Raw genomic sequence first — 23,425 nt, 5'->3', positions numbered from 1 at the left:
AAATAAAATAGCTGTGTAAGGATTAAAAGTGTATCCATTAGAGATCATAAAAATGTGAGTGGATTAAATTCCTTCTTCAAAAGCAGATAATTTCATATTTTTTAATGTCCAGAAATATAACATTTACAAGAGATAACTGTCAATATAAATGACAAAGAAAGATTGTAGGTGAATAGATGGATGAAAATAGGACACAGGAACTAGAATAGATGCTGGTTTAGAAAGTTTTAGAAAATGCAGTGAGGAAGAACTGGTGCAAATACTAGCAAATAGGTTAAAGAAATCTCTTTTTGTATGACTGTTTTTCTGGAGAATCTAAGAGAGTCTGGTGAAAAATATACCCAGTCACTGGACCTGTATAAGTTATCTGAGCAGGTGTGCACCCTACCATCCATGCTTTATGGAAGCCCAGCCCTGACTGTCATGTTTAGAACAGTGTGACTATGCAGGAGACCTTAGAAAATATCTCTTGACAATACTTAATGTCATAAAAGATGACTCATCCTGAAAATGTAGTTAATTCTGAACTTAAATGCACCCCAAATTATATATATGCTTCAAAATAGAGACAGCAGAAGTCAGAAGAACCACCAGATGGCACAGACACATCTCCAATGATAGTGGGTGTCTGTGCAGGTACCTGTCCCAGCAAGTGAGAACACGCAGCCCTGAACCAGAAAGGCCAAAAAGGGAGGCACCCAGGTAGAGCCTGCCACCCTCCTGGAGTGGGTTTGTGGGACCAGGAACCATTTTTCAGGAGGTTCCAGCCCATTGTTGAGGATTGACTGTGGGTTAAAGATAGCAGGTGAAGGAGCAGGAACAGAGCCCAACCTCCCCTTCCTCAGGAAGGGGATGAGGAACATCCAAAGCCTTGGAAGGTACAAGACACATGTCTGTATTTTGGTCTCTGTCTTGGTTTTTGAGAGCTCCCAGGCCTCACTGAATCCCTAACCTTGACTCAGAACTGTCCTCTTGTTCCTACTTGCTTTCCATTTGGTTCACACTTTCCTCCCTGTTTCTCTTTTCCTCTTCTCTCATTTTCTTTTCCACTTCCTTCTCATCTCTCCACTGACCTTGATGTGGGAACAAGGTATATGTCAATCACTAAGTCCATGTACAGAAGCTTATCTTCCTGGTTTTGGGAATTTAATGAGTTACATACACTGCTAATGTTCTCTCTCTCTCTCTCTCTCTCTCTCTCTCTCTCTCTCTCCCTCTCTCTTTCTCTCTCTGTCACACACACACACACATGAGATTTTTCTACAGTGCTTGAGGGAGTTTCTGCTTATTACATTTGCATGCATGGTGACTATGTGATTTTTCAAGAAAATATTTAAGCAATAAATTGGATGTGTGCAAAGAGATATGCACAGAATGATCATTATGCTGCTAATAATACTAGCAATGATTCAGATGACATGTGTTCAGAATAGAGGCTAGACTAAATCAATCATGGGACATTATTCAGCCATCACATGTGGAAAGGTCTTGTTTATGTGATGGGGAAAGAAGGAGATGGCAACAGACAAAAGACCAATGAACAAATGAATAACATTATTTCCAGTATTCATAAGTGTTAATAGAATGGGTTAGTGGGTTAGAGATTGATTGGCAAGGGGGTAGGAAGGGTGAGGACTACCCGAAGCCGGTGTGTCATGCAGATACCTGACATTCCATTTGCCCCACATTCAACTGTCATGTTTCCTGCCCAAACCTTCTCCAGTCTCCACCTTAGCTCATGACACACCATCTGCTGCATAAGCCACTTATTATCTAGGGTCATGTTTGACTTTTGATTCTTCTTTTTCCAGGCCTGGTTAGCTCAACCAGCTCATAACTCCAGGCATTACTTGCCCCTTTGTTTGCTTATACTCCAGCAGCAGCCATCTCCTACCAACTGCAATATCCCAACAACCTTTTCACTGAGAATCAAACCTCTGCCACTGTTGTTTTATTTCAATCAATCATCTCTCATCATACAGAGAATATTTTAAAAATTAGAAATCACCTGGATCAAAGCAAGAATTCCTAAGTCTCTTAATGCAGCATCTTGAGAATTCACCAATATTTGAAGGGTCCTTGTCTAAGAACTTGTCTCTAAATTATCAAGCTCTGAAAGAGAATCTTTACTATGAAGCTGGCAAAATCCTTGCCATTTCCTTGGTTCATGGCGGTCCTTCACCTGGTTTCTTTTCTAAAACCTTGTTTAACTGCCTTGCTTATGGACCAGAAAATACCCAACCAATTTTAGACGATGTTTCAGACTTTGACGTGGCGCAAATGATAATCAGGGTAAATACTGCAACAACTGTGGCTGACTTAAACTCAATAGTAAATGAATGCTATAACTATCTCTAGCTTATTGGATGTCTAAGACTTATAACATCAATAAGTGACAAATACATGTTGGCAAAAGATATACTAGTTTACCATGTAATTAAGAGAGTCCAAGCACCCTTTGAAAGTTTTAAGCAGGGTCTGAAAACTCTTGGTGTTTTGGAGAAAATTCAGACTTACCCAGAAGCACTTTATAGCATCTTCTGTCATAAACCTGAGAATCTTTCTGCAGAAATCCTTAGTGATCTTTTTACAGTCCTCACATTATCCAACATACAGTCTTTGGGGTTTTGGAACAGTTATTTACAGGCCGTTGAGGATGGTAAATCTGCAGTAACAATGGAATACATTCTTATTTTTGCAACTGGTTGCAATTCCATTCCACCTGCTGGATTTAAACCCACTCCTTCAACTGAGTGTCTTCATATGAATTTTCCTGTTGGAAACAAGTGTAATAAATGTTTAGCTCTTCCAATCATGGACTTTGCCATAAAAAACACTCTAAGACTAGAAAAGGAAGAAAGTAGTCACTACATTGGACATTAAATGTTTTGAACAAAGGCATCCTTCTTTAAAAGCTGCTATTGATACTTTTTGTTTCAGAAATCTGTCCATCATCATTTTTGAGCAAACTTGTCAACTTCTTGGCCCAATAAAATTTATGATATGAACATTAAAAAAAATAGAAATCATACCATGGCAGTCCTCTATAACGCCATATTTAAGCATCTATTGTTTTGTTTTTCAAGTTTTTGGATCATCCAACAGGCAAAGCACAGTTGTGGGAAGAGGGACAAATTAGGATTTGAACAACATATGGTGGGACAGAGGGATAAAGGAGGTAATTGAATAGATGGGGCTGCTAACACCCTTATCCTATGGAGATAGGTTCAAAAGAAGTTCCTGGAAGTTGACGAATCAGAGGTTTGATTATATTTTTAAACTTATACAAGTAACAAGTAGAATATCTATCGATTGATCCATCAATCAGTCCATCCATCAATCGATCCGTCCATCAGTCCATCAATTGATTGATCAATTGATCCATTGATCCATCCATCCATTCATCCATCCATCCATCCATTCATCCATCCATCCATCCAATGAGCAGAAGGGGAAAGATAAAGAGCTAGCATGTGCACCAAACCCTCATCTTTTGTATCAAGAACTCACAATATCTTTTATGAGTCATGTGGAATGGAACTGAGAGGTTAAGAGTGGATTAGGTACTTGCTTTTCTGCATCTTAAGGTCTTCTCTACATTTATTTTTACTATGGAGCTTTGAAATTTTTATAGAAGTTATTCCACTTTATTATTAGTTCTATTTTATTATTAAGAGCTAGAGCATTATGGAAATAATTAACTTAGAATATGATGTTCCTGTGTATTCCCATACATCAGGCACTGGCCTGTGAATGGTTCAAAACCCTAAAATTTCCTTTTCTTTTTTTTTGAGCTTGACAAATCATGATGTATTCATAACAAATCCAGACCTTTCTCTGCTTAATGTTTTACACCTTGCTTATTTATATAGAGCAGATATCATTCCTTGTTAATACATGCCCATGCTTTGATTGATTTTTTTAGATCTCATTTCGTAGATATTACATATACTTTGGTTTATTAAGTTTTTATCATAATTACAGTCTAGTTAACATATAGTGTTATATTGGTATCAGGTGTATTATATAGTGATTCAACAATTTCATACATCACTCAGTGCTCATCACAAGTTCACTCCTTCATCTCCATCATCTGTTTCACCCATCCCTCCACCCACCTCCCCTCTGGTAACTATCAGTTTGTTCTCTGTGGTTAAGAGTCTATTTCTTGATTTCTCTCTCTCTCATTCATTCTTTCTTTTTTTTCCTTTGCTTGTTTGTTTTGTTTCTTAAATTCCACATATAAGTGAAATTATATGGTATTTGTCTTTCTTTGACAGACTTATTTCACTAAGCATTATACTCCAGCTCCACCCATGTTCTTGCAAATTACAAGATTTTATTCTTTTTTTATGGATGTATTATATATATATACATATATATATATATATATATATATATGTATATATATCTCACATCTTCTTTATCCAGTCATATATATATACATATACACACGTATATATATGTATATGTATATATATACCTATATCGCACATCACATCTTCTTTATCCAGTCATTTATTGATGGACACTTGGGTTACTTCCATAATTTTGCTATTGTAAATAATGCTGCAATAAATATAGGGGTGCGCATATTCTTTTGAATTAGTATTTTTGTATTCTTTGGGTCAATACCTAGTAGTGTGATTACTAGATTTTAGGGTAGTTCTATTTTTAATTTTTTGAGGAATTTCCACACTGTTTTCCACAGTGCCTGCAGAATATTAAACATTTTATTTAGTAGTCTACTATAGATACATATTTGGGCTGTTTTCCTCATGTCTTTTTTTTTTTTAATTAGAAACTGTAATACAGTGAATAATTTTCAATTTTGTGCTGATAGTAAATTATTTCTGTGAGACAATGTCCCAGATTGTGGAACACTGTGCTGAATAATATGTAACTTTTAAATGTTTAACAGTTATTGCTAAATCACTGTTAACAAAGACTGTTTGATTCCTACTCTGTCAGTGCAGATGAAGGTGCTTTATCAACAGGGCATTGTCATTGTGTTTAATTTTCCCCCCATGTAAGGGAGAATAGTGACATTTCATTGCTGGGTTAACTTGAATTTTTATTGTTGAAGTTAAACTTATTTCCACATGAGTATCACAGACATATATATTTCCTTTCTGTGATTTGTGTGTTCATGACTTTTTTTCTGAGTTTCCTATTGGATTCTTGTCTTAAAAAATTACTCCTAAAAGCACTTTGATATTATGGAAATTAAAATTTACTGTGTCACATTTGTCAAATTCTTAGCACTTGTCTTACTTCCTTCCCACTAAGATGACTATAATCAAAAAGACAATAACCAGTTTTGGCAAGGATGCACGGAAATTAGAAACCTTATATGCTGCCGATGGGAATGTAAAATGGTGCACCCACTTTGGAAAACCATCCAGTAGTTCATCAAAAAATTAAATATAGAGTTACAATGCAACCCAATAATTCCATTCTTAGGTATATACTCAAGTGTCCATACAAAAGCTTAGAATAAAGATTCATAACAGTATTATTCATAATAACCAAAAATTGGTGTCAAAAGGAAATTCAATGAATAAGTTTGAAGGTCTAATTGGATTTACTAAATGATTAATGAGTTAGGCATTACCTGTCTAGAAAGTAGAAGGGAACTCTGCTGAGTTAAACAAACAAACAAATAAACAAGTGTTTTTAAAGGTAGAGGGCAATAGAAGAAGAAGAAGAAGAAGAAGAAGAAGAAGAAGAAAGAGGAGGAGGAGGAAGAGGAGGAGGAGAAGAGGCACAAGAAGAAGGGAGAGGGAGATGAAGAAGGGGTAGAGGAGGATGAGGGGTAGGAGAAGAAGAAAGGAATTTATTTGCAAGGAATAAGTTTAAGCAAAGTCGCCCTTCTAAGGAAAAAAAAGGGGGCCTATCAGTTAATTTCCTAGTGCTGACCAGGAAATTCCATGTTGACTGGTTAGATTCCATCTCTATGTGGTTGAAACTGTAGTTAGGTTAGGTATTAAGTCTTGGTTTACTTACTTGGGGCCTTAACCTAAGTGATGATATTTGGACCTGTGGTTTTCTTTTTAACAGTAGAAACAATCAAAATGTGCACTAATTGGTGAATAGATGAATGAAATGTGGTGTACACATACAAGAGAATATTACTTGGCAATAAAAAGAAATGAAGTAGCAAGACATGCTATAACATGGATGACTTGAAAAAATGCTAAGTAAAAGAAGCCATGACCAGTAAAAGGTCAGGTATCATATGATTCCATTTATATGAAATGTCCAGAATAGGTAAATCCATAGAGAAAGAGATTAATGGTTGTCTAGGGCTAAAGGGGGTCAAGAGGCTTGGGTGACAGCTTAGTAGTGCTGGGTTTCTTTTTGGGGTAATGAAAATGTAAACTTGATTGTGGGTTTGGACATTAAACTCTGTGAATATGCTACAAACCACTGAATTGTTTACATACATGGATGCATGGTATGGGAATTAGATTTAGATAAAGTTGTTTAGAAGACTACCCTACACATGAGTAGTGAGCCCAGATGCATCCCAGTTGCACTTCGAACACAAGGGACACTTTGAGTGACAAGCACCCAGCTGGGCCTTTCTTCAAATCCTGATGCTGAAGTCATGAGCAAAATGACCTGTGGGTCCACACGCATCACAGCATCATCCACTCTCCCACCCCACAGCCCCTCTTACCTTATGAATACCACCTTCTTCAGAAGATATGGGGTCACAAATGCCTGGGTTCCTGTCCAGACCTATGGCACAGATGTCAGGTATAATGTGGATCAACAGAGGTGGCTACAGAGAGGCCTCACCACAGGCCAGTTGTTTTCTAACAATTGATGTGTGGCCAAGGGGAGAAATGGATTCCTTTTGAGTATATTGTCTGCTTGAATTCTTGGTTCACTTTGAGCCAAGCCAATGGGGAAATTGTCTTTTACTTTTGGATTTTAAAGAGCTTTTTCCATAAAAGAGAATTTAGTCCTTTGTCAAATATGAAACATCTTCCAAATAACTTAGTCTGTGTTCCCATTAATCTCTTGACTCTGTGTACATATGTGTATGCGCAACAAAATGTGTGGCCAAATGAGTCGCTCTTTACCATTTTGGTGTCTGGGTTTTATGCATGCTTAGAAAGGTCTCCTCGAATAGAGCACACAGTTGTGTTTGTGTTAACACCTGTTAGCCAGGTGACTCAAGTTTTATGTGCCTAAGATTTCCTGTTTGGAGTTTTAGCTTATATATCTCAGGTATGACCCTCATTATGCTGATTTATATTTTGTTCTGGAAACACAAATATTAATTCCCAGGTTTCTGAATTCTTGGGAGCTCCCTCATTGTCATTGTAAGCTCTAACTACAGAGTGGGATGGAGGGTGCTCCTCAGCGGAGCCTGGCTTGGGGCCTGAGAATCACTACCAGAAGAGGGAACCCCAACAAGGGGGAGGGAGGCAGAATGGGGAATGTTTATCCGGGACAAGATTAATGATGGAAATATAGCTAATGGGTCTGCTCATTTGTTCATCCTATAGAGGTATGTTATGTGAGCACTGCCATTGCCAAATGATGCCTTCTACTTGGTGTTTCTGGGGCAGCTCCTGGCAAGCCATAGGTACCACCTCTTCAAGGGCCTCTTGGTCCCAGATTCCCTAAGACTGGCAGTGTGGTGCCTCATCCTGCCTCTAGGACTATGGAGTCATATAACAGAATCCTGACAGAAATGGCCATGGAGGTGCTTTAATTCCCAAGGGGTCAATTCCAGAGCCCAGGAATTTAGAAAGCAAGGAGGTATGGAACAGGCAAGATTTCTGCACTAGGGGCAGATACTGGTGGCTCTTACTGACCTTGTGGGCCTCTGAGAGCTGAGTGACCAATCAGAGGTGCCCCACACTTGAACAGCATCAGAGGGGCTGGGCTTACCTCACAAAGGGGTCATAGATGTGACCACCTGGCCAGGGAGTGCAACCAGAAGGCAGAAGCACCCTTGAGCTCAGGTCTGACTGACACCCTGACCAGAGGCATGAACTGAATGTGTTGGGGCTGGAGAGTGGCTCACGAAGGGAGCTGCTTAGAGCTCAAGTCCTCAGGAAGGAGAAAGATACCACCTGTGGGTGAGGACAGCCAGCTTAAGCCTCAGCAAGCAGGAAAGTGGTGAAGAGCTTAGTTCTAAGGTACATCTGGGGTGTAGCTGGTGGGGAAGGACTGTGATGCCTGGGTGGCCTCCAAGTGTGCCCTGGGCAATTCATTCAGATATCATGGAGCAGAGAAACTCATAGGCCAAAGTTGGCTGCTTGAGCAAGTCCCATGTGTATCAAGTCAGTGCAAACCATCAGGTGAAAGACTAGGAAAGGAAAGGGAGCAGATTAACACACTCCACATATGGAAGCAAGCAGGGGAGATGGAAAGGCCATCTTGCCAGGACCTTGGGCAACTCTCTGCTGCCTCAGGCTCCCCACTGATGGGGTTATGGTGTCCACAGTGGGGGTTTGATCAAAGTTGCACAGCAGGTCAGAAGCACACCCTGGCACTGAGGAGACACACAGGCAGGTCTGCCTGTCACAGCCAGACATCCTGAGGATTTGGTTGGTGGTTCCTAGGGTGAGGACACATGGGGCCAGGAGAGCATCATTGTTGTGTGGTTGACATAAGACATCATAAATATTCTGTGTTCCATGGAACTCATGTGTAGTTAGTGTCTGATGGATATCAGGTGTCTTTTCGTTCTGCCATCACATTCTTTGTTCAACTTAGGCAAGATGTACTTACTGCTTGTCTGTGATGAACACAACTTGTGGATTCTGCCTTTGTTTCTGCTGGGGGAGGAAAAATTTCCTGTCTCCTTCAAGATTCTTCTAACCAGACTAAGAACCAAATTGACATGCAACAAATTGACAGGAGAAAAATAAAATTTAATTTCATATACATGGGGAACCCACACAGATATGGAAATTCCAAAGACAGGCAAACTGAGGTATGCATGTGATTCTGAATTAAGGAAAAAGGGGCAGGGTCTGGAACTTCAAGGGGAAGGGATGTAATCCTCAGGAAGAATGAAAAAGAATAGATGTTTGGTAAACAAATCTTTGTTGGGCCCACAGAAACAATGGAACACAGAGTGGGCTTTGATCCAACAGGCCTTGCTAGGTTCCTTCCTGTCTACCATACCTTGTTCACAGCATAATATAGTTGTTTGTGGTGGTAGCTCTCTTTCTGGAACAGGCCCTCTATCTAAATTCTTTTTGGGCAATTGAGGGAGGGAAGGAAGTAAAGAACTTTTCCTGAATCTACTAGATTTTGATTGTTTTTTTACTTTTAATTTTTAGTTTTTTAAAGTTTATTTATTTAGGGGTACCTGGGTGGCTCAGTGGGTTAAACGTCCAACTTTGGCTCAGGTCATGATCTCACAGTTTGTGGGTTTGAGCCCCACATTGGGCTCTGTGCTGAAAGCTCAGAGCCTGGAGCCTGCTTCAGATTCTGTGTCTCTCTCTTGCTTCGCCTCTCCCTCTCTAGTGCTCTCTCTCTCTCAAAAATGAATAAACATTAATAAAATAAAAAAATATAAAAGTAAAGTTTATTTATTTATTTTGAGAGAGAGAGAGAGAGAGAGAGAGAGAGAGAGAGCTCAAGCAGGGAAAGGGCAGAGAGAGAGGGAGAGAAAGAGAGAGGGAGAGAGAGAATCCTAAGCAGGCTCTGCACTGTCAGCGTGAAGCCTTAACATGGGGCTTGATCATGAACCATGAGATCATGACTGGAGCCAAAATCAAGAGTTGGAGCCACCTGGGAGCCCTGGTTTTGATTGTTTTTTAAATCAAAATAATCTTCATGCTAAAGTGGCTCGTTTTGAGGTGGTCTGATCTTGACCCCTACATCTCTCAAGCGATTTGTTTCTTCATTACCTATATTTAACACATTAACTGTTGTGCCTCTGTCTCATGAACTACATCCTGATTCACCTTCTGTAGTAGAATGGAATCTCCTCAAAAACAAATTTACACTACAAGCTGTGATCTACACATTCTCATCTGTTAGACTGAGGTAAGTATGAAGGTATGTGTCAGGCAGGCAAAAGTTATGACAGTCAAACAGCCTGAGGCATTTACTTGAACTCTCTGAGTCCCACTTTATTCCTGTGTAAAAAGGGGCTACTCGTTATGTGGCCCCAAAGGGGATGGTTCAATAAGAGAAACATGTAACACCCTTATTATGAGGCCTGGCAAGACTCAATAATACTCCATAAATAGATCTCAGTGTGACTGATAGTGAGCCTGACTGGAAACAGGGGAGATGCAGGGGGTACTTTTGAGGCAGGACAAAGGCTCTGGCTGAGGATTTTCATACATGCTCCTGGAGAGGAAATAATAATATGAGTTTTGAGACCAATGTTCTCCCTGTGGCAGTGTGTCTGTTGCAGGTCCTTATCCCATTCTGTGCATAGAAACCTGATACAGGAAGGCACCTGCAGTGGATGTGTTGGGACCTCACAGACAAGGAGGCAGGAATCTCCTGGTAGGGAAGGGAAAGGTTGTGAGTGCATGGAGGCATGCATCCTTCCAGAAAGAAACAGCCAAAATGGGAAAATACTCTGAATTGTGATTGTGATTTCTCACTCCTCTTCTCTTTGGGAAAGGAGAAAGAGAAGCCCAGAAGACACAAAGATAACAGAAGTTATCCCTGTTTCACTCCTAGCAGTGCCAGGAAGATCTAGGGGTGAAGAAGCAGCAGGGCCAGCTCAGCCCAGTCCAGCCCTGGAAGGAAAAAAGGAACAAGGTGTGTGCCCCCTTGGCTGAGGTGCCATGGCCAGACTCTGCCAGAGCCTGCTGCTCCTGGTGGCCACTGTGGCCCTTGTATCCAGAAGTGTTCATGCCTGGGGCAGGCCAAAGGTGGTGAGGAAATTCCAAGACATCCCTGAAACCTACGTCTATGTGCAACAAGCACTGTGGTTCGCCATGAAAGAATTTAATAAGACCAGCAAAGACAAGTACAGTTACAAGGTGGTGAAGGTCCTGAAATCCCAGGAGCAGGTCAGTGAGCATTTTCTTCTTGCTCTTTCTCTCCAAGATGCAGTCATGGGGGTACCATTATCCATGGAGGGCCACAGAGACCAGGGAGTGGAAAAGAGCTGAGAAACGTCTTTAGCCAAATATATATTAATTTTATTTTAGGGTTTTTTGGAGGAAAATTAATTAGGATTCATCCTTTATTATTCCAGGATGAAACATAAAATATCCATTAAAATAACAAAATTGATTACAGTCATATCAGAAAGCATAGGTAAGAACCCAAGAAGGGCTCTTGAAGGGCCCAGTTTGGGATAGTTTGGGCTGGTATCATCAAAATGAGTAATTACAGGCATGGATTGTAACAGTGAAAAAACAAAGAGTGCACGTCCAGCTTTTGCTGAAAAAAAGGAACCAGGACAGAGAAGGGAAGGCTCTTCTTTACAGGAAAATGCCTACCTCTAGATGTAAAAGACTATGTAAGTAGCAAATCATAATGGCAACAACTACTTCAGGCAAACATCATCAATGAATCCTACATCCACTTGGTGGGACAGTGTGGAGGACAAATTGCTGGAGGGATTCTTTCATTAATTATAAGAGAGAAAATATACCCTTACAATTAGGAAATCTGGTGAATGCCTGGCTCACCCAATGCTCATCACCAACACTGGGACAAATTGACATCATGTGTCCCTGATGTGATGTCATGGAAAGGACACAACCTTATCTTTCTATGGTGTTCTTGTCTAAAATCCATCCCCTGAAAGAAGAGAAGGAAAAACAAAATAAAATAAAATAAAATAAACAAAACAAAACAAAACAAAACAAAACAAAATAAAATAAAGACAGAGAGGGAGGCAAACCATAAGAGACTCTTAACTATAGAGAACAAACTGAGGGTTGCTAGAGGGGATATGGGTGGGGGTACAGGCTAAACAGGTGATGGGGATTAAGGAGTGATGTTGTGATAAGCACTGGGTGTTATATGTAAGTGATGAATCACTAAATTCTACTCCTGAAGCCAATACTACACTATATGTTAACTACTTGAACTTAAATAAAAACTTGGGAGAAAAAAAATCCATCCCCTGAAGGTAATACGAAGGAACAGTTAGACAAATCCATATTATAGAGCATTATGTAAGACCTCTTAAAAATATCAGTGTCATGAAAGACAAGGAGAAAAAGCAGGAAAACTGCTTGATTAAAGGAGATGTAAGAAACAGGACAACTAAATTCAATGCGTGGTCTTGTCTTATCTCTTGAATAATTAAAAAAAACATATAAAAGATGTTATTGGACTAGTTGGAGGAATTGGAATATGGACTGTATCATAGAAGAGAGTACCAATGCTGTCTCCTGAGAACGATGATTGGACTGTGGTTTGGGAAAACCCCAGAGAGTAATCAGTAGGCACACAGAAGGAAAGGGGGTTCAGCCAGTCTGGCTGGACTTTAAGAAAGGGAAGAGAGAGTGGCTAATGGGGCATGGGGGCTACCCTGCAACATCAAAGTGACATGTAGTACAGGGATGCATTTTTTGCTTTTCTTCCTTTTTTGCTAGCTCTGTCCCCTCTTGCCCCTCTTCCTTCTAACCTTTGCTGTACATCCCTCCAGGTCACCAGGAACCTACTCAGGTTACTCTTTTCTTAACAGGGTCAGGAGAGAAGGCTCATTTGGCAGCTTCATCCTCTATGAGGCTGGGACATTTGACCCCTTGTCCATCCTCAACACACACACAGACTTTGACTCTCTTCCTCACCACTGGGTGGCCAAAGTAAAGCCTCATAAATATCAATTGTCTTTGGGTCTCATTTATAGTTAGTGCCTGTCCTTAATGAAGTTCCCACCTTGTCCAAAACTATACTTTCATGGACTTCTCTTTATCTGTGCTTTTTCACTTCCACAAATAAATGGTTCTGCTTAACAGGCAGGTATTTAACCAAATATACTGCAAATTCTCATGTCCTCCAAATTATAAATTATTTTGTACTGTGTGCTATTTTTTTCCCCATGAATGTACATTTTATTTCTCAGCTCATGGTAACTCTTGAATGCAGGTAAGAATTCAAAAGAATCAAATTGAAACGGATTCAAAAAGAGGCTAGAACAGAGGTATTTGAAATTCCTTGGAGCACCTGGGTGGCTCAGTCAGTTAAGTGTCTGACTTCACCTCAGGTCATGATCTCACAATTTGTCAGTTTGAGCCCCTCATTGGGCTTTGTGCTGACAGCTCAGAGCCTGGAGCCTGCTCCAGATTCTGTCTCCCTCTCTCCCTCCCCCTCCCCCACTTGCTCTCTCTCTCTCTCTCTCTCTCTCTCTCTGTCTCTCAAAAATAAATAAATGTTAAACAAAACAAAAGCAAAAAGAAAAGTGCTTGGTGATAATTCAGATTAAACTTAGTAACACACACACACAGGTTCTATATAAAGAAAAGAGCTTTATTTTACTGGATGATTTAACTTAAATGTACAAAGATCTATATCAGGAGTTAGACAATTATAGCCTCCAGCCAAGTCTGGCTTGCTGCTTATTTTGTATGCCCCATGAACTAAGAATGGTTAAAAGAAATAAAAATAGTATTTTGTGATATGAAAATTACATAAAATTTAAATTTCTGTGTCTATAAATAAATTTTTATTGAGCATTGTCACCTGAATTATTTGAGTGCTGTCTAAGGCTACTTTTGCACTGCAATGAGAAGACTGTGTGTTCTGAGCCTAAAATATTCACCCTCCAGTTCTTAAAGAAGTTTGCAACCATTTGCTCTAGTTCACAGTTGACTAAGGCTCTGCTGTAGATTTTGTGCGAGGTGAATGATGGTAAAAATGAGCACATGGGTCCAATTATATGCTAATTTGTTTCAAGAAATACAGTGCAGTACTGTAAATATATTTTCTCTTCCTTATGACTTTTTTAAATAGAATTTTGTTTACTCTAGCTTACTTTATTGCAAGGATACAGTATAGAATATATATGACACACAAAATATGTGTTAATTGATTGTTTATGTTATTGTTAAGGCTTCTATTAGTAGTTAAGTTATTGAGGAGTCAAAATTTCCACTTGGATTTTTGACTGTGCCTATAACCCCCACGTTGTTCAAGGGTAAACTCTGGTTGGTTTTCCTTTTCTTTCTCTCTTTTGTTTTAAAGTTCATTTAAGAGAGAGAGAGAGAGAGAGAGAGAGACAGAGACAGAGACAGAGAGGGAGAGAGAAAATCCCAAGCAGGCTCTTTTCTGTCACTGCCAAGACCAATGTGGGGTTCCATATTAATAACCACGAGATCATGACCAAAGCCAAAATCGAGTCAGAAGCTTTTTTTTTAATATGAAATTTAATGTCAAATTGGTTTCCTTACAACACCCAGTGCTCCTCCCAACAGATGCCCTCCTCAATGCCCATCACCCACCCTCCTCTCCCTCCCACTCCCCATCAACTCTCAGTTTATTCTCAGTTTTTAAGAGTCTCTTATGGTTTGGCTCTCTCCCTCTGTAACTTTATTTTTCCTTCCCCTCGCCCATGGTCTTCTGTTAAGTTTCTCAGGATCCACATAAGAGTGAAGACATATGGTATCTGTCTTTCTCTGTATGACTTATTTCACTTAGCCTAACACTCTCCAGTTCCATCCCTGTTGCTACAAATGGCCATATTTCATTCTTTCTCATTGCCAAGTAGTATTCCATTGTGTATATAAACCACAATTTCTTTATCCATTCGTCAGCTGATGGACATTTAGGCTCTTTCCATAATTTGGCTATTGTTGAAAGTGCTGCTATAAACATTGGGGTACAAGTGCCCCAATGCATCAGCACTCCTGTATCCCTTAGGTAAATTCCTAGCAGTGCTATTGCTGGGTCATAGGGTAGATCTATTTTTAATTTTTTGAGGACTCTCCACACTGTTTTCCGGAGTGGCTGCACCAGTTTGCATTCCCACCAACAGTGCAAGAGGGTTCTCATTTCTCCACATCCTCTCCAGCATCTAGAGTCTCCTGATTTGTTCATTTTAGCCAGAGAGTCAGAAACTTAACTACCCAGCAGCCCTGGGGCCTGGTTGCTTTTCATATGCTCATTCAAATCTCACAACTCATTACATAGAAACTACTTTCTTCCACTTTAAAAAGGAAACGGGCACTGAAGTGTTTAGTAATTTGCTCAGGGACACACAGCTAGTATGTAGAAAAGCCAAGATTTAAACCCAGGATATCTGCTAGGAATGAGCACATGTTACTGATTAAGTGATATGAATGAAGTGTGAGTAGTAGGACACCGTAGCCGGAGGGTCAGAGGGCCTGTCTATGGCAGGGCTGCCTCAGCAGTCAGGACCCCCATTCCCCTCCCTTTTCTGGGCAATTAGGGGTCAAGATAGGGCTGGTGGTCAGTTGGTGGCTATTGAGTACGATTCAGAGCAGTTTGTTTTTATAATAATTTTAACTTGGAAGTATTACTCAGATATAAAGCAGTGTTTCTTAAGTGGGCGTGGATTTTGCTTGGTAGGGAATTTTTGGCAGTATCTGGAGGCATCTTTGGTCATCACAACCAGAGGGGGCTGCTGCTGACATCTAGTGGGCAGAGACCAGGGATGCTGCTAAGCACCCTACAGTTCCCAGGACAGCCCCCACCACAAAGATCGATCCAGTCCCAAAAGCTGATTGTATTGACATTAAGAAACTTGTTATCCCATCATAAAAACAAACTCTAGGAGTATGTTTGGATGTTGCTGAGTTAAAAAATGGAAATGAAGACTCAATTTCTGACTCATCATTTCCTGAGGGCAGTTGGCTCTGTCCTTACAAACATTTTATATACACATATATACATAACTGAAAAAATGTAAAGTATATATGATATTCAAGAATCCATACTTAGAATTCTGCCCTCCACAACCATTTTGTTTTAATGTCTGGGCAACTTTTTTGAATGTCCAAAATGCTTACTGTATTTTCTGAATTGTCTCTGATTCTTCTAGGGTCAATTATTCTGTTTAACTTAGTCATTCTCTTTAATACTTTCTCTCCCTTAAGTCTTGTAAAATCTTACCTTGTTCTCACTTTTAAATAATGAAAGTCTCCATTTGCCATTGTGCATTTCAATTTCCCCATGGGTCCCTCTGGAATACAAGGACTGGTGGGTGGTTCTGCACAGGTAAAGAAGAGGACCTGAAGTCAGAGACTTAGGAGAGTGTATCACAAGGGGTTGTTAAAAATACCGAGGAGAGAAGCTAGAGAGAGAAGCAATACCTCCAAGTAAATTTGAGTTCTGAGATGTCTTGTCTTCTTCCCCCAATATCTATTGACTAAGTATGAAGATATTTTAAACTCTGCTGTTTATTTATCTGGCTCCAATAAGCAAACCATTACCTTTCTGGGGAAAGCATTTTTGGGGGGATAGTTTTCTTGCCTTATCTTGGGGACAGTTGTCATTATTTAACATTCAACATCGTGATGAGAGACAGAAGGAGAGGGATCAAGGGAAGAACCCCTGCCCCTCCAGTTATCCCAAAATTTCTGGCAAGGAAACTGTAGGAGGGAGGCAGCAGGGAGACAGTCTTTGCTGTAAGTAGTCAACGACATGCTCGTTTATCAGAGATGACAGTTGATATCATGTATTCGTTTATGATCTCTAATTTTTAAATTGCTCCTTGACAGGTCACAGAGAGTTTGGATTACTTTCTTGAAGTCAAAATTGCCCGAACAATGTGCAAGAAAATTTCAGGAGAAAATGAAAACTGCTTATTACAACAGGACCCCCAAATGCAAAAGGTATATGCCTCAAGTGGGGACAGTCCTTAGTTAGGTCTGTGTACCAGACTGAGAGCATCAATAGGACCAATCCTGCTTTGATTTTCTAGTTTCCTTTCTAAACCATATTCTAAATCATATTCAGGATCCAGGATGGCCAGATTCTAGACACAGAGATTGTTTCTATCGTTTTTATTGGTGTTTGTTTGTTTATTTTTTTGTTTTGTTTTTTGCTGATACCACCTTCCCCTAACCCCCGCCAGCACACATATAGACACCTAGTGGCTTAAAGCAACACCTGTTCATTATTTCTCACTATTGTGCAAGCTGGGCTAGGTTCAGGTGGACAGATGTAAATTTCCTTTTCACTTTTTCAAATTTGTTTTGGTTATCTTTTCATAGAAGATCTATTTTTTCTTTTTCATAATTGAAGCTGCATAAAGAAGTATGTATATTTCTGTGTCTTCACAGAAGACACCTATTTAGTATATACTTAAAGTTGGCATGACACATGGCTAAGCAAAAATAATGGCAGACTAGTGGTTCCTGAAAATTGCCCAAATGTGCAAATAAAACACATCTTCATATTCCAATGAATAGTAGGTATTCTAATGAATACCAAATGCAAGTTGATGGCTACATCTAGAAAGTTGGCTATTATAAATTATTAGAACTTCTTTTCAATTAAGTAATATTTTTATTTTTTAAGGTTTTTAAAGTTTATTTATTTATTTTGAGAAATAGAGAAAGACAGTGTGAACAGGACAGGGGCAGAGAGAGAGAGAGAGAGAGAGAGAGGTGTTCTTAACCAGTTTTTTAAAAAAATATATTTAATCTGTGTATGTAGAGTTTTGCGTGTTTTTCAAAAGGTACACAAATTTTGGAACTTTCTCTTGTTCTTTTATTTCCCACTCAACAATATGTTTTGAGATTTGTTATGTTAGTACAATCTAATATTATTTATGCCAAATGATTTCTTGGGTCATTTAATGTATATAGAAATTGGCTAAAATTATTTGTATTAGTGCATATTAAGCTCTTATATGACTGTATTACATTGTATGTAACTATCTTGCTATTTTACATACCTGTGGTTGTCTTAAATTTTCACTTTTAACAAGTGAAGCAGTGACTGTTGAGACAGGTGCTGACTGAGCAGGTTTGGGACTTTCCCCCGGGGCAGGGGGAGCTCGGGAGTGGGGCCACCATACTGCCACACATGCAGCTTAAGCGTTCGTGGGCTACCACATGTGACTTACAAACTGTTTTACTCTCCAAAGTGGCTGAACCAGCATACCTTTCATCAGTGGTGTGTGTTGTTGTTCATGTTCCCTCAGCACTTGGGGTCGAGTCTTAAATGTTTTCATTCTGATGTATGAGAAAGGTGATCTTGTCACCTTTTCACATTGTCACTTCCTGATTTCTAGTAAGGTTGAGATGTTTTAATATCCCTAGTAATCATTAAGATTTTCTTTTTAATATCTTTTTTTTTTTTTCTGGAGCAATCTGTGGGTCCCTGTCAGGAACCACAGCCAACCCATTGGAACCCTCTGACCTCAACTCCTCATGCCTCCCACTTCCTGCCTCTGTCTCTCCTTGGCTGAACCCAACTGGAAGCCAGAGGGTGACCATTGATGTGGTCTCTATAGGTCAGAGGGCAAGAGTGCCCACTGACACAGCTCTTGGAGGGCAAAGGCACCCTTGGCACAGACAGTAGAGGTCATAGGGTAAAGGTGCCCATTGACACAGCCCATAGAAGTCATTGGGCTTTCGAGACATGCCAGGTAGAAATAGGAGTGCAGACATGGAGAGACACATGGAGAAGAGCCAGCATGGGGGCAGGGATGGAGACAGCAAGATCAGTAGGAGTCTGTGATGTTGGTTAGGATGCTAGAGGTACTGGGTTCTGGATGTCTGTGAAAGGCTTGGTTCTAATTTCTGATGGATTGGCCATGGAGACTGAGAGAAGAATTGAGGATGACTTCAAGTCTTGTGGGGTTTAGAGACAGTTTGCTTGCTTGGTTTCCTCTTATGATCTCATCCTCTACATGGAGCTTCTGCTGCTCAGAAGACTTCATCACCTTGATTGCATCCACTTCTTATCACATGGAGAATCCTCTCTGTCTCTGTCCTTGCACAGGGTCCTTTCTCATTTCATAGAACTCTTATAGATTTGACCTAAACACTTCCTTCAATTATTTGTTGGGATTTAGAAATGAAGAAAAGGCAAACATCTGAGCTCTTTAGAATATAAATTTAAAACTTGATATGATCTTAAATAGTTATTGGCCTGATTCATTTCATGTAGAAAATTTGGAACCTTCAAAAGTATTAAGTTACTTAAAATCAACTATAAATACCCTTATGTAGAGTTTACCACTGTCAATATATTGTTATTTATATTAACTTTCCTATATTTTATATTTGTATTTTTGTGCAGTTGGGATCATACTCTCTACTGTATTATAATCTAGATTTTCACTTAATAATAAGTTCTAAGAATTTCTAAAACTGTAAAATTATGTGAGAGCATCATATAGTGAAACTGTGATTTCATTTAATGGTTTTACACATTTTTCTAAGCCAATTCCTGAGAATTGGTTAAGTTTTCCTAATTTTTAGCTATTATGAACAGTGCTTTAATTAATATCCTTTATTTCTATTTGAATGTATATCTGGTTATTGTTTCCATGCAGATAAAGTCCCTGGAAGTTGAACTACTCATTTAGTAATTTTTCGCTTCTTAAAGATTTTTGATATACATTGTTTAAATGTCCTCTAGAATTGATCCTGATATTTTGTTTTTCAATTTCTCTTCTTTCTGATTGTTTCCTGTCTACTTTGGCTGATCCAGAAATTAATCAATTAGTTAACTCTCTGATAAATCCACTCTCTCCCCTTCCTACCACAGCTGGGAACCAGCTGAATCCATCCCAGATGCCACTCTAGCTGGGATGCATCCCTGGATTGGCTTTAGTTCTCCAATGGTCTGTCTGGATTGCTGGTAGCTTGGTCCTATTTTATTCCTCAAGCTGATTTTTTATCAGTACTTGTATATCAGTATTTGTATCTTATATAACTTCAATTCTATTGGATGTTGCCATTCATGTTTCCATTGATATAGTGGAGGCATTCCTAGTTTATATTTTTATTCTAACTGAATAAAGATTTTAGTTGAACTCATCCCACACCAGGAACCTGAAGTTCTGCTCTTCTGCAGGCCCTGGGAAGAGCTCTGTGTGTCCCCTTAGCTCCCTGGCTGCAGTCTTTGCTTCTCATCTCTGGCCTGATTTTGACCAGCCTAACCAAGGGATACAAGACTCTATACTATTCTTGTTGGGTTGTAGCTCCTGGGTAGGATTCACTGGGCTTTCCATGCAACATGGAGTCTCAGTGGGCTGCAGGGAAGTCAGGGTGGCTAGATGAGCAACAGATCTGGAGATGAGGATTTCTGAGAATAATCAGTTTCTGGGGTCCAGCTATTCTGGGGTCCAGCTATCCATGATGGCTCAGACATCCGTGATGGCTTCCGATCACATGGAGATGAATTGGCAGTGGTCCTTCCTGGTGAATGAGGCTGGTTCCTCTGCCAGACAGCCTCAGGTTCAACAGTTCCAGAGACTGTGGAGGCATGACTGGCTCAGGCAGCCTTTAGCCACCCTGAAGCCAAATCCTGATACCTGGAAATAGAAACATATGTTTATTTGTTTGCTTTTTATTTTTCTTTCTTATAAGCTGATTATTCTTTTTGTCTTTTTTAGATGTTTTATTGCACCTTTATTGTTGCAACCAAACCTTGGAAATTTGAGTTCACTATGCTGAAGAAACAATGCAAAGAGGTATAATTATCTTCTAGCATATTCAGCTGCTCTCACTTCCATTTTAAAGAAGCAAAGACACTTGCAAAACATTTAAATAAACTGACCCATTGACTTCATTTTTGTGACTTTTTTGCTTTTTTATCAGCTCTTTAGGGGCTGATACTGAGAACATAATGCCTTTTTACAGTCTTGATCAGCTTGTTCTAATTGACTCTGTCATCTACTAGCAGGACAATCTGCTACCAATAAACGGAAGAATGTATGAACCTGTTTCCAATATCTCATTGAACTCTGAGGACAAATTACTTTTCACTGACAGTTGTTTCTGGCGAACTAACTGGAGGACAGCTGTTTCTGGAGAACTAACTAAGCTCAACTGTTTTGAGCTTGTGGGTTATTTCATCAAGGTTCTGAGGGTCTGACTTATTTGGGAGTGTTCCTTCCATGGATTTCCACAAAAATCTCCATGCCTAGGACTCCAGGGAAGATACAGTCCAATGGTTTAGAAACAGTTTTAGACAACCAATCCAACTGGAAGATAGTTGGGTCATTTTTAGATTTGCAATGTACTTTTGGTTTTGACGTGAAGCAGAAAAAATGCAAGGGGATTGATGTTTCATGGATAGTAAGCTGTTTTGTGTATGTGTGTGTGCACAGTTTTATGTGTTAGTTATCTAATGCTGCATGTCTAATCACCCTGCCCCTAGTGGCTTAAGAAATTTAAGTCTCTCAGGGTGTCAGTGGGTCAGGGATCTGAGGGAGACTTGGTGGGGTGTTTCCAGGTGTCACTGTCTCTCTTGAGTGAGTGTCTGAGTATCTACACTCAGTCATTGACTACACTGCCCTCACATGAGGGTTAATTTGGCTCTGGAGAATCCACTTCTCAGGTGGCTCACACTCATGACTACAAGTTGACGTTGGCCATTGACAGGAGATCTCTGTTCTCCTCCATGTCAGTCTCTCCACAGGGCTGCTATGTGCTTCATATGGCTTCCTCCAGATAGAATGTTCTGAGAGACCAAGATGGAAGCCAAAGGGCATTGAGCCCTTTGTGATCCAGCTTCAGATGTCACACACGATCACCTCTTCCTTGTACTATTTGCCACCCAGATTAGTTCTGGTTCAGTGTTGGGGGGACTCTACAAGGGTGTGAGACCAGGAGATGAGGATCAGTGGAGGCCATGTTGGAGGTTGGTTACCACTGTGTGTGTGTTTGTGCACAAGTGTGTGTGTGTGTGTGTGTGTGTGTGTAGATGTGGGCTAAGATAATGAAGATAGTTAACATGACCAGAAAGCGGCACTTTCTGAAACCTGGATGTGGAAACTGCAGCACTAATGTGCAGGTCAAGGCCAGCCAGGGCAGTGTCAGTAGAAGCACAGGAGCTACTTAGATGACACATGTCATCTTAGACATATGAGAGATAGTGAAGATCAGAGGCCACCTGGCTGACAGGTAAACACTACCCACACTGAGCCTCTTTGTCTGAAGGCTTTCTCTCCACCTGTGGGAGGTGGCTGGAGTGCTGTGGAGGGAATGCCTCAGGCTTTGTACCCCTGGAAGAAAACACTGAGGCATATTCTATCCAGTCTCCGAGAGGTAAAAAGACAAAAGCCCTAGTTGCCCACATTGTTAATCTGCTCACTGTTGTATGCTGCTTCCCATTCCTACTTCCCCATTGTCTTCTGGTATTTTCTACAATTACCTCCAAATAAACAACTGCACTTGAATTTCTGTCTTAAGGTCAGATTCTGGAGGAAACAACCTCATAGTGGAGTTCAGATCCACTGTGAGGGACAGCGTGGGACCACCTGAGCTATGTCTGGGGGAAGCCAGGCAACAGGACACAGTTTGTCTGCACCTTCTCACCTCAGCCAGCAGTGGTGTCCTGGAGAAGGCACACCCTGGCCTCCATCCTCCTCCACATGGTCATGGAGCTCTGGGGACACAGTCAGAGTGGGTCTCATCACATTGCTCCCCCTACCTTGGGATGAGGATCCCTATACCTGCAGCACCTATATCTTGTACTTTTCTGCCCACCTCTGCACTTAAGCCCGCAACCACTGTGGGTGAACAGCCTGAACTGCCAGCACACTTTCTCTCTTGCTCTATAACTGGAGTTAGCCAGCCCCACTTGTTCCCATGAGCAGCCCCTGGCACATGACTTTCTCCCCTAGCCCTGACAATAAGGTTCCATACATGGAAAGACCTAACACATTCACACACCCTTGACTGTTTGCATCTTATCCATAATACCTGAAACATCTGGGGCAAATCAGACTGTACTAACCACAGTCAAGTCATCTGGATAATATTAGTGGGATACTGCTTTGGGTTTAACTCTCCAAAATTACCTGGGCCCTTCTGATGCACTGAGTTAGTAAGAATGAAGAATCAGGATCAAGACAGTTACATTGACTGAGATTTCTGAGTTTTTATTTCGACAGTTGGCAGGGGTATATGTGAGCATGAAGAGAACTGGAATGTGTGGATGTACAGGATCTGAGACACTTGAGTGTCTGAATATTGGCTCATTCCCTTCCAAGATTTGAAGGCTCATTAAGGCTAAGCCTGGGCCACTGGTGTGTGTGGGGAGGCAGCTGCCAAAGAGAAATTGCATCCTTCTCTCACACTTCTCTGGAAATTGTGCTCTTTAGAAGACACATGGAAGCCAGAAGCATTGGCTTTGCCACCATGTCCTAGTTTTCCCTTTGATCATGAGAAATTTTGAAAAAAAGAGAGTCAAAAATGTACCTTGAAGCAGGGCATGCTCCTTTCCTGGGCTAGACAAGGGCCAGGGAGAAACCCATGTCTGAATCTCATGTAAGGTATTGAGATCTGAGGGGTGTCAGCATCAGGGACTGGAGTAGATATCT

The 23,425-nt window shown here is 40.4% G+C and overlaps 1 protein-coding gene and 1 long non-coding RNA gene across 5 annotated transcripts; one reads left to right on the top strand and one right to left on the bottom strand.

Annotated features, from left to right (window-relative positions):
• Positions 1-797: 797 nt before the first annotated feature.
• LOC132687878 (uncharacterized) lies at positions 798-6,746 on the bottom strand. The gene is made up of 3 exons (XR_009614311.3): positions 6,683-6,746; positions 2,518-2,773; positions 798-1,073 (listed from the first exon to the last, which is right to left on the bottom strand). It is a non-coding gene; the product is annotated as an uncharacterized LOC132687878 (long non-coding RNA).
• A 1,196-nt stretch (positions 6,747-7,942) lies between these two features.
• LOC132664211 (cystatin-13-like) lies at positions 7,943-20,667 on the top strand. 4 transcript variants are annotated; one of them, XM_060610786.3, is made up of 5 exons: positions 7,943-8,159; positions 9,951-10,023; positions 10,675-11,009; positions 16,638-16,751; positions 20,492-20,667. In XM_060610786.3, exons 3-5 carry the CDS (start codon positions 10,782-10,784, stop codon positions 20,573-20,575), a joined length of 426 nt encoding a protein of 141 aa, XP_060466769.1. In that variant the 5' UTR covers positions 7,943-8,159; positions 9,951-10,023; positions 10,675-10,781; the 3' UTR covers positions 20,576-20,667. The 4 variants fall into 4 exon arrangements, with proteins under 4 accessions (XP_060466769.1, XP_060466755.1, XP_060466749.1 ...); XM_060610772.3 differs by lacking the exon at positions 9,951-10,023 and having other exon boundaries at positions 10,678-11,009; XM_060610766.3 differs by lacking the exon at positions 9,951-10,023.
• The last annotated feature ends 2,758 nt before the right edge of the window (positions 20,668-23,425 follow it).

The sequence above is a fragment of the Panthera onca genome, chromosome A3 (genome assembly GCF_046562875.1).
Source record: "Panthera onca isolate mPanOnc1 chromosome A3, mPanOnc1 haplotype 2, whole genome shotgun sequence".
Taxonomy (NCBI): domain Eukaryota; kingdom Metazoa; phylum Chordata; class Mammalia; order Carnivora; family Felidae; genus Panthera; species Panthera onca.
This window is presented reverse-complemented; position numbering and strand designations above follow the sequence as displayed.

What these genes read in the sequence shown, in the direction of transcription:
- LOC132664211 (XM_060610772.3), top strand. Translation starts at nt 10,782, where the DNA reads ATGGCCAGACTCTGCCAGAGCCTGCTGCTCCTGGTGGCCACTGTGGCC. An exon ending in TCCTGAAATCCCAGGAGCAG is followed by an intron (nt 11,010 to 16,637) that starts GTCAGTGAGCAT and finishes GCTCCTTGACAG; the next exon opens with GTCACAGAGAGTTTGGATTA. An exon ending in AGGACCCCCAAATGCAAAAG is followed by an intron (nt 16,752 to 20,491) that starts GTATATGCCTCA and finishes TGTCTTTTTTAG; the next exon opens with ATGTTTTATTGCACCTTTAT.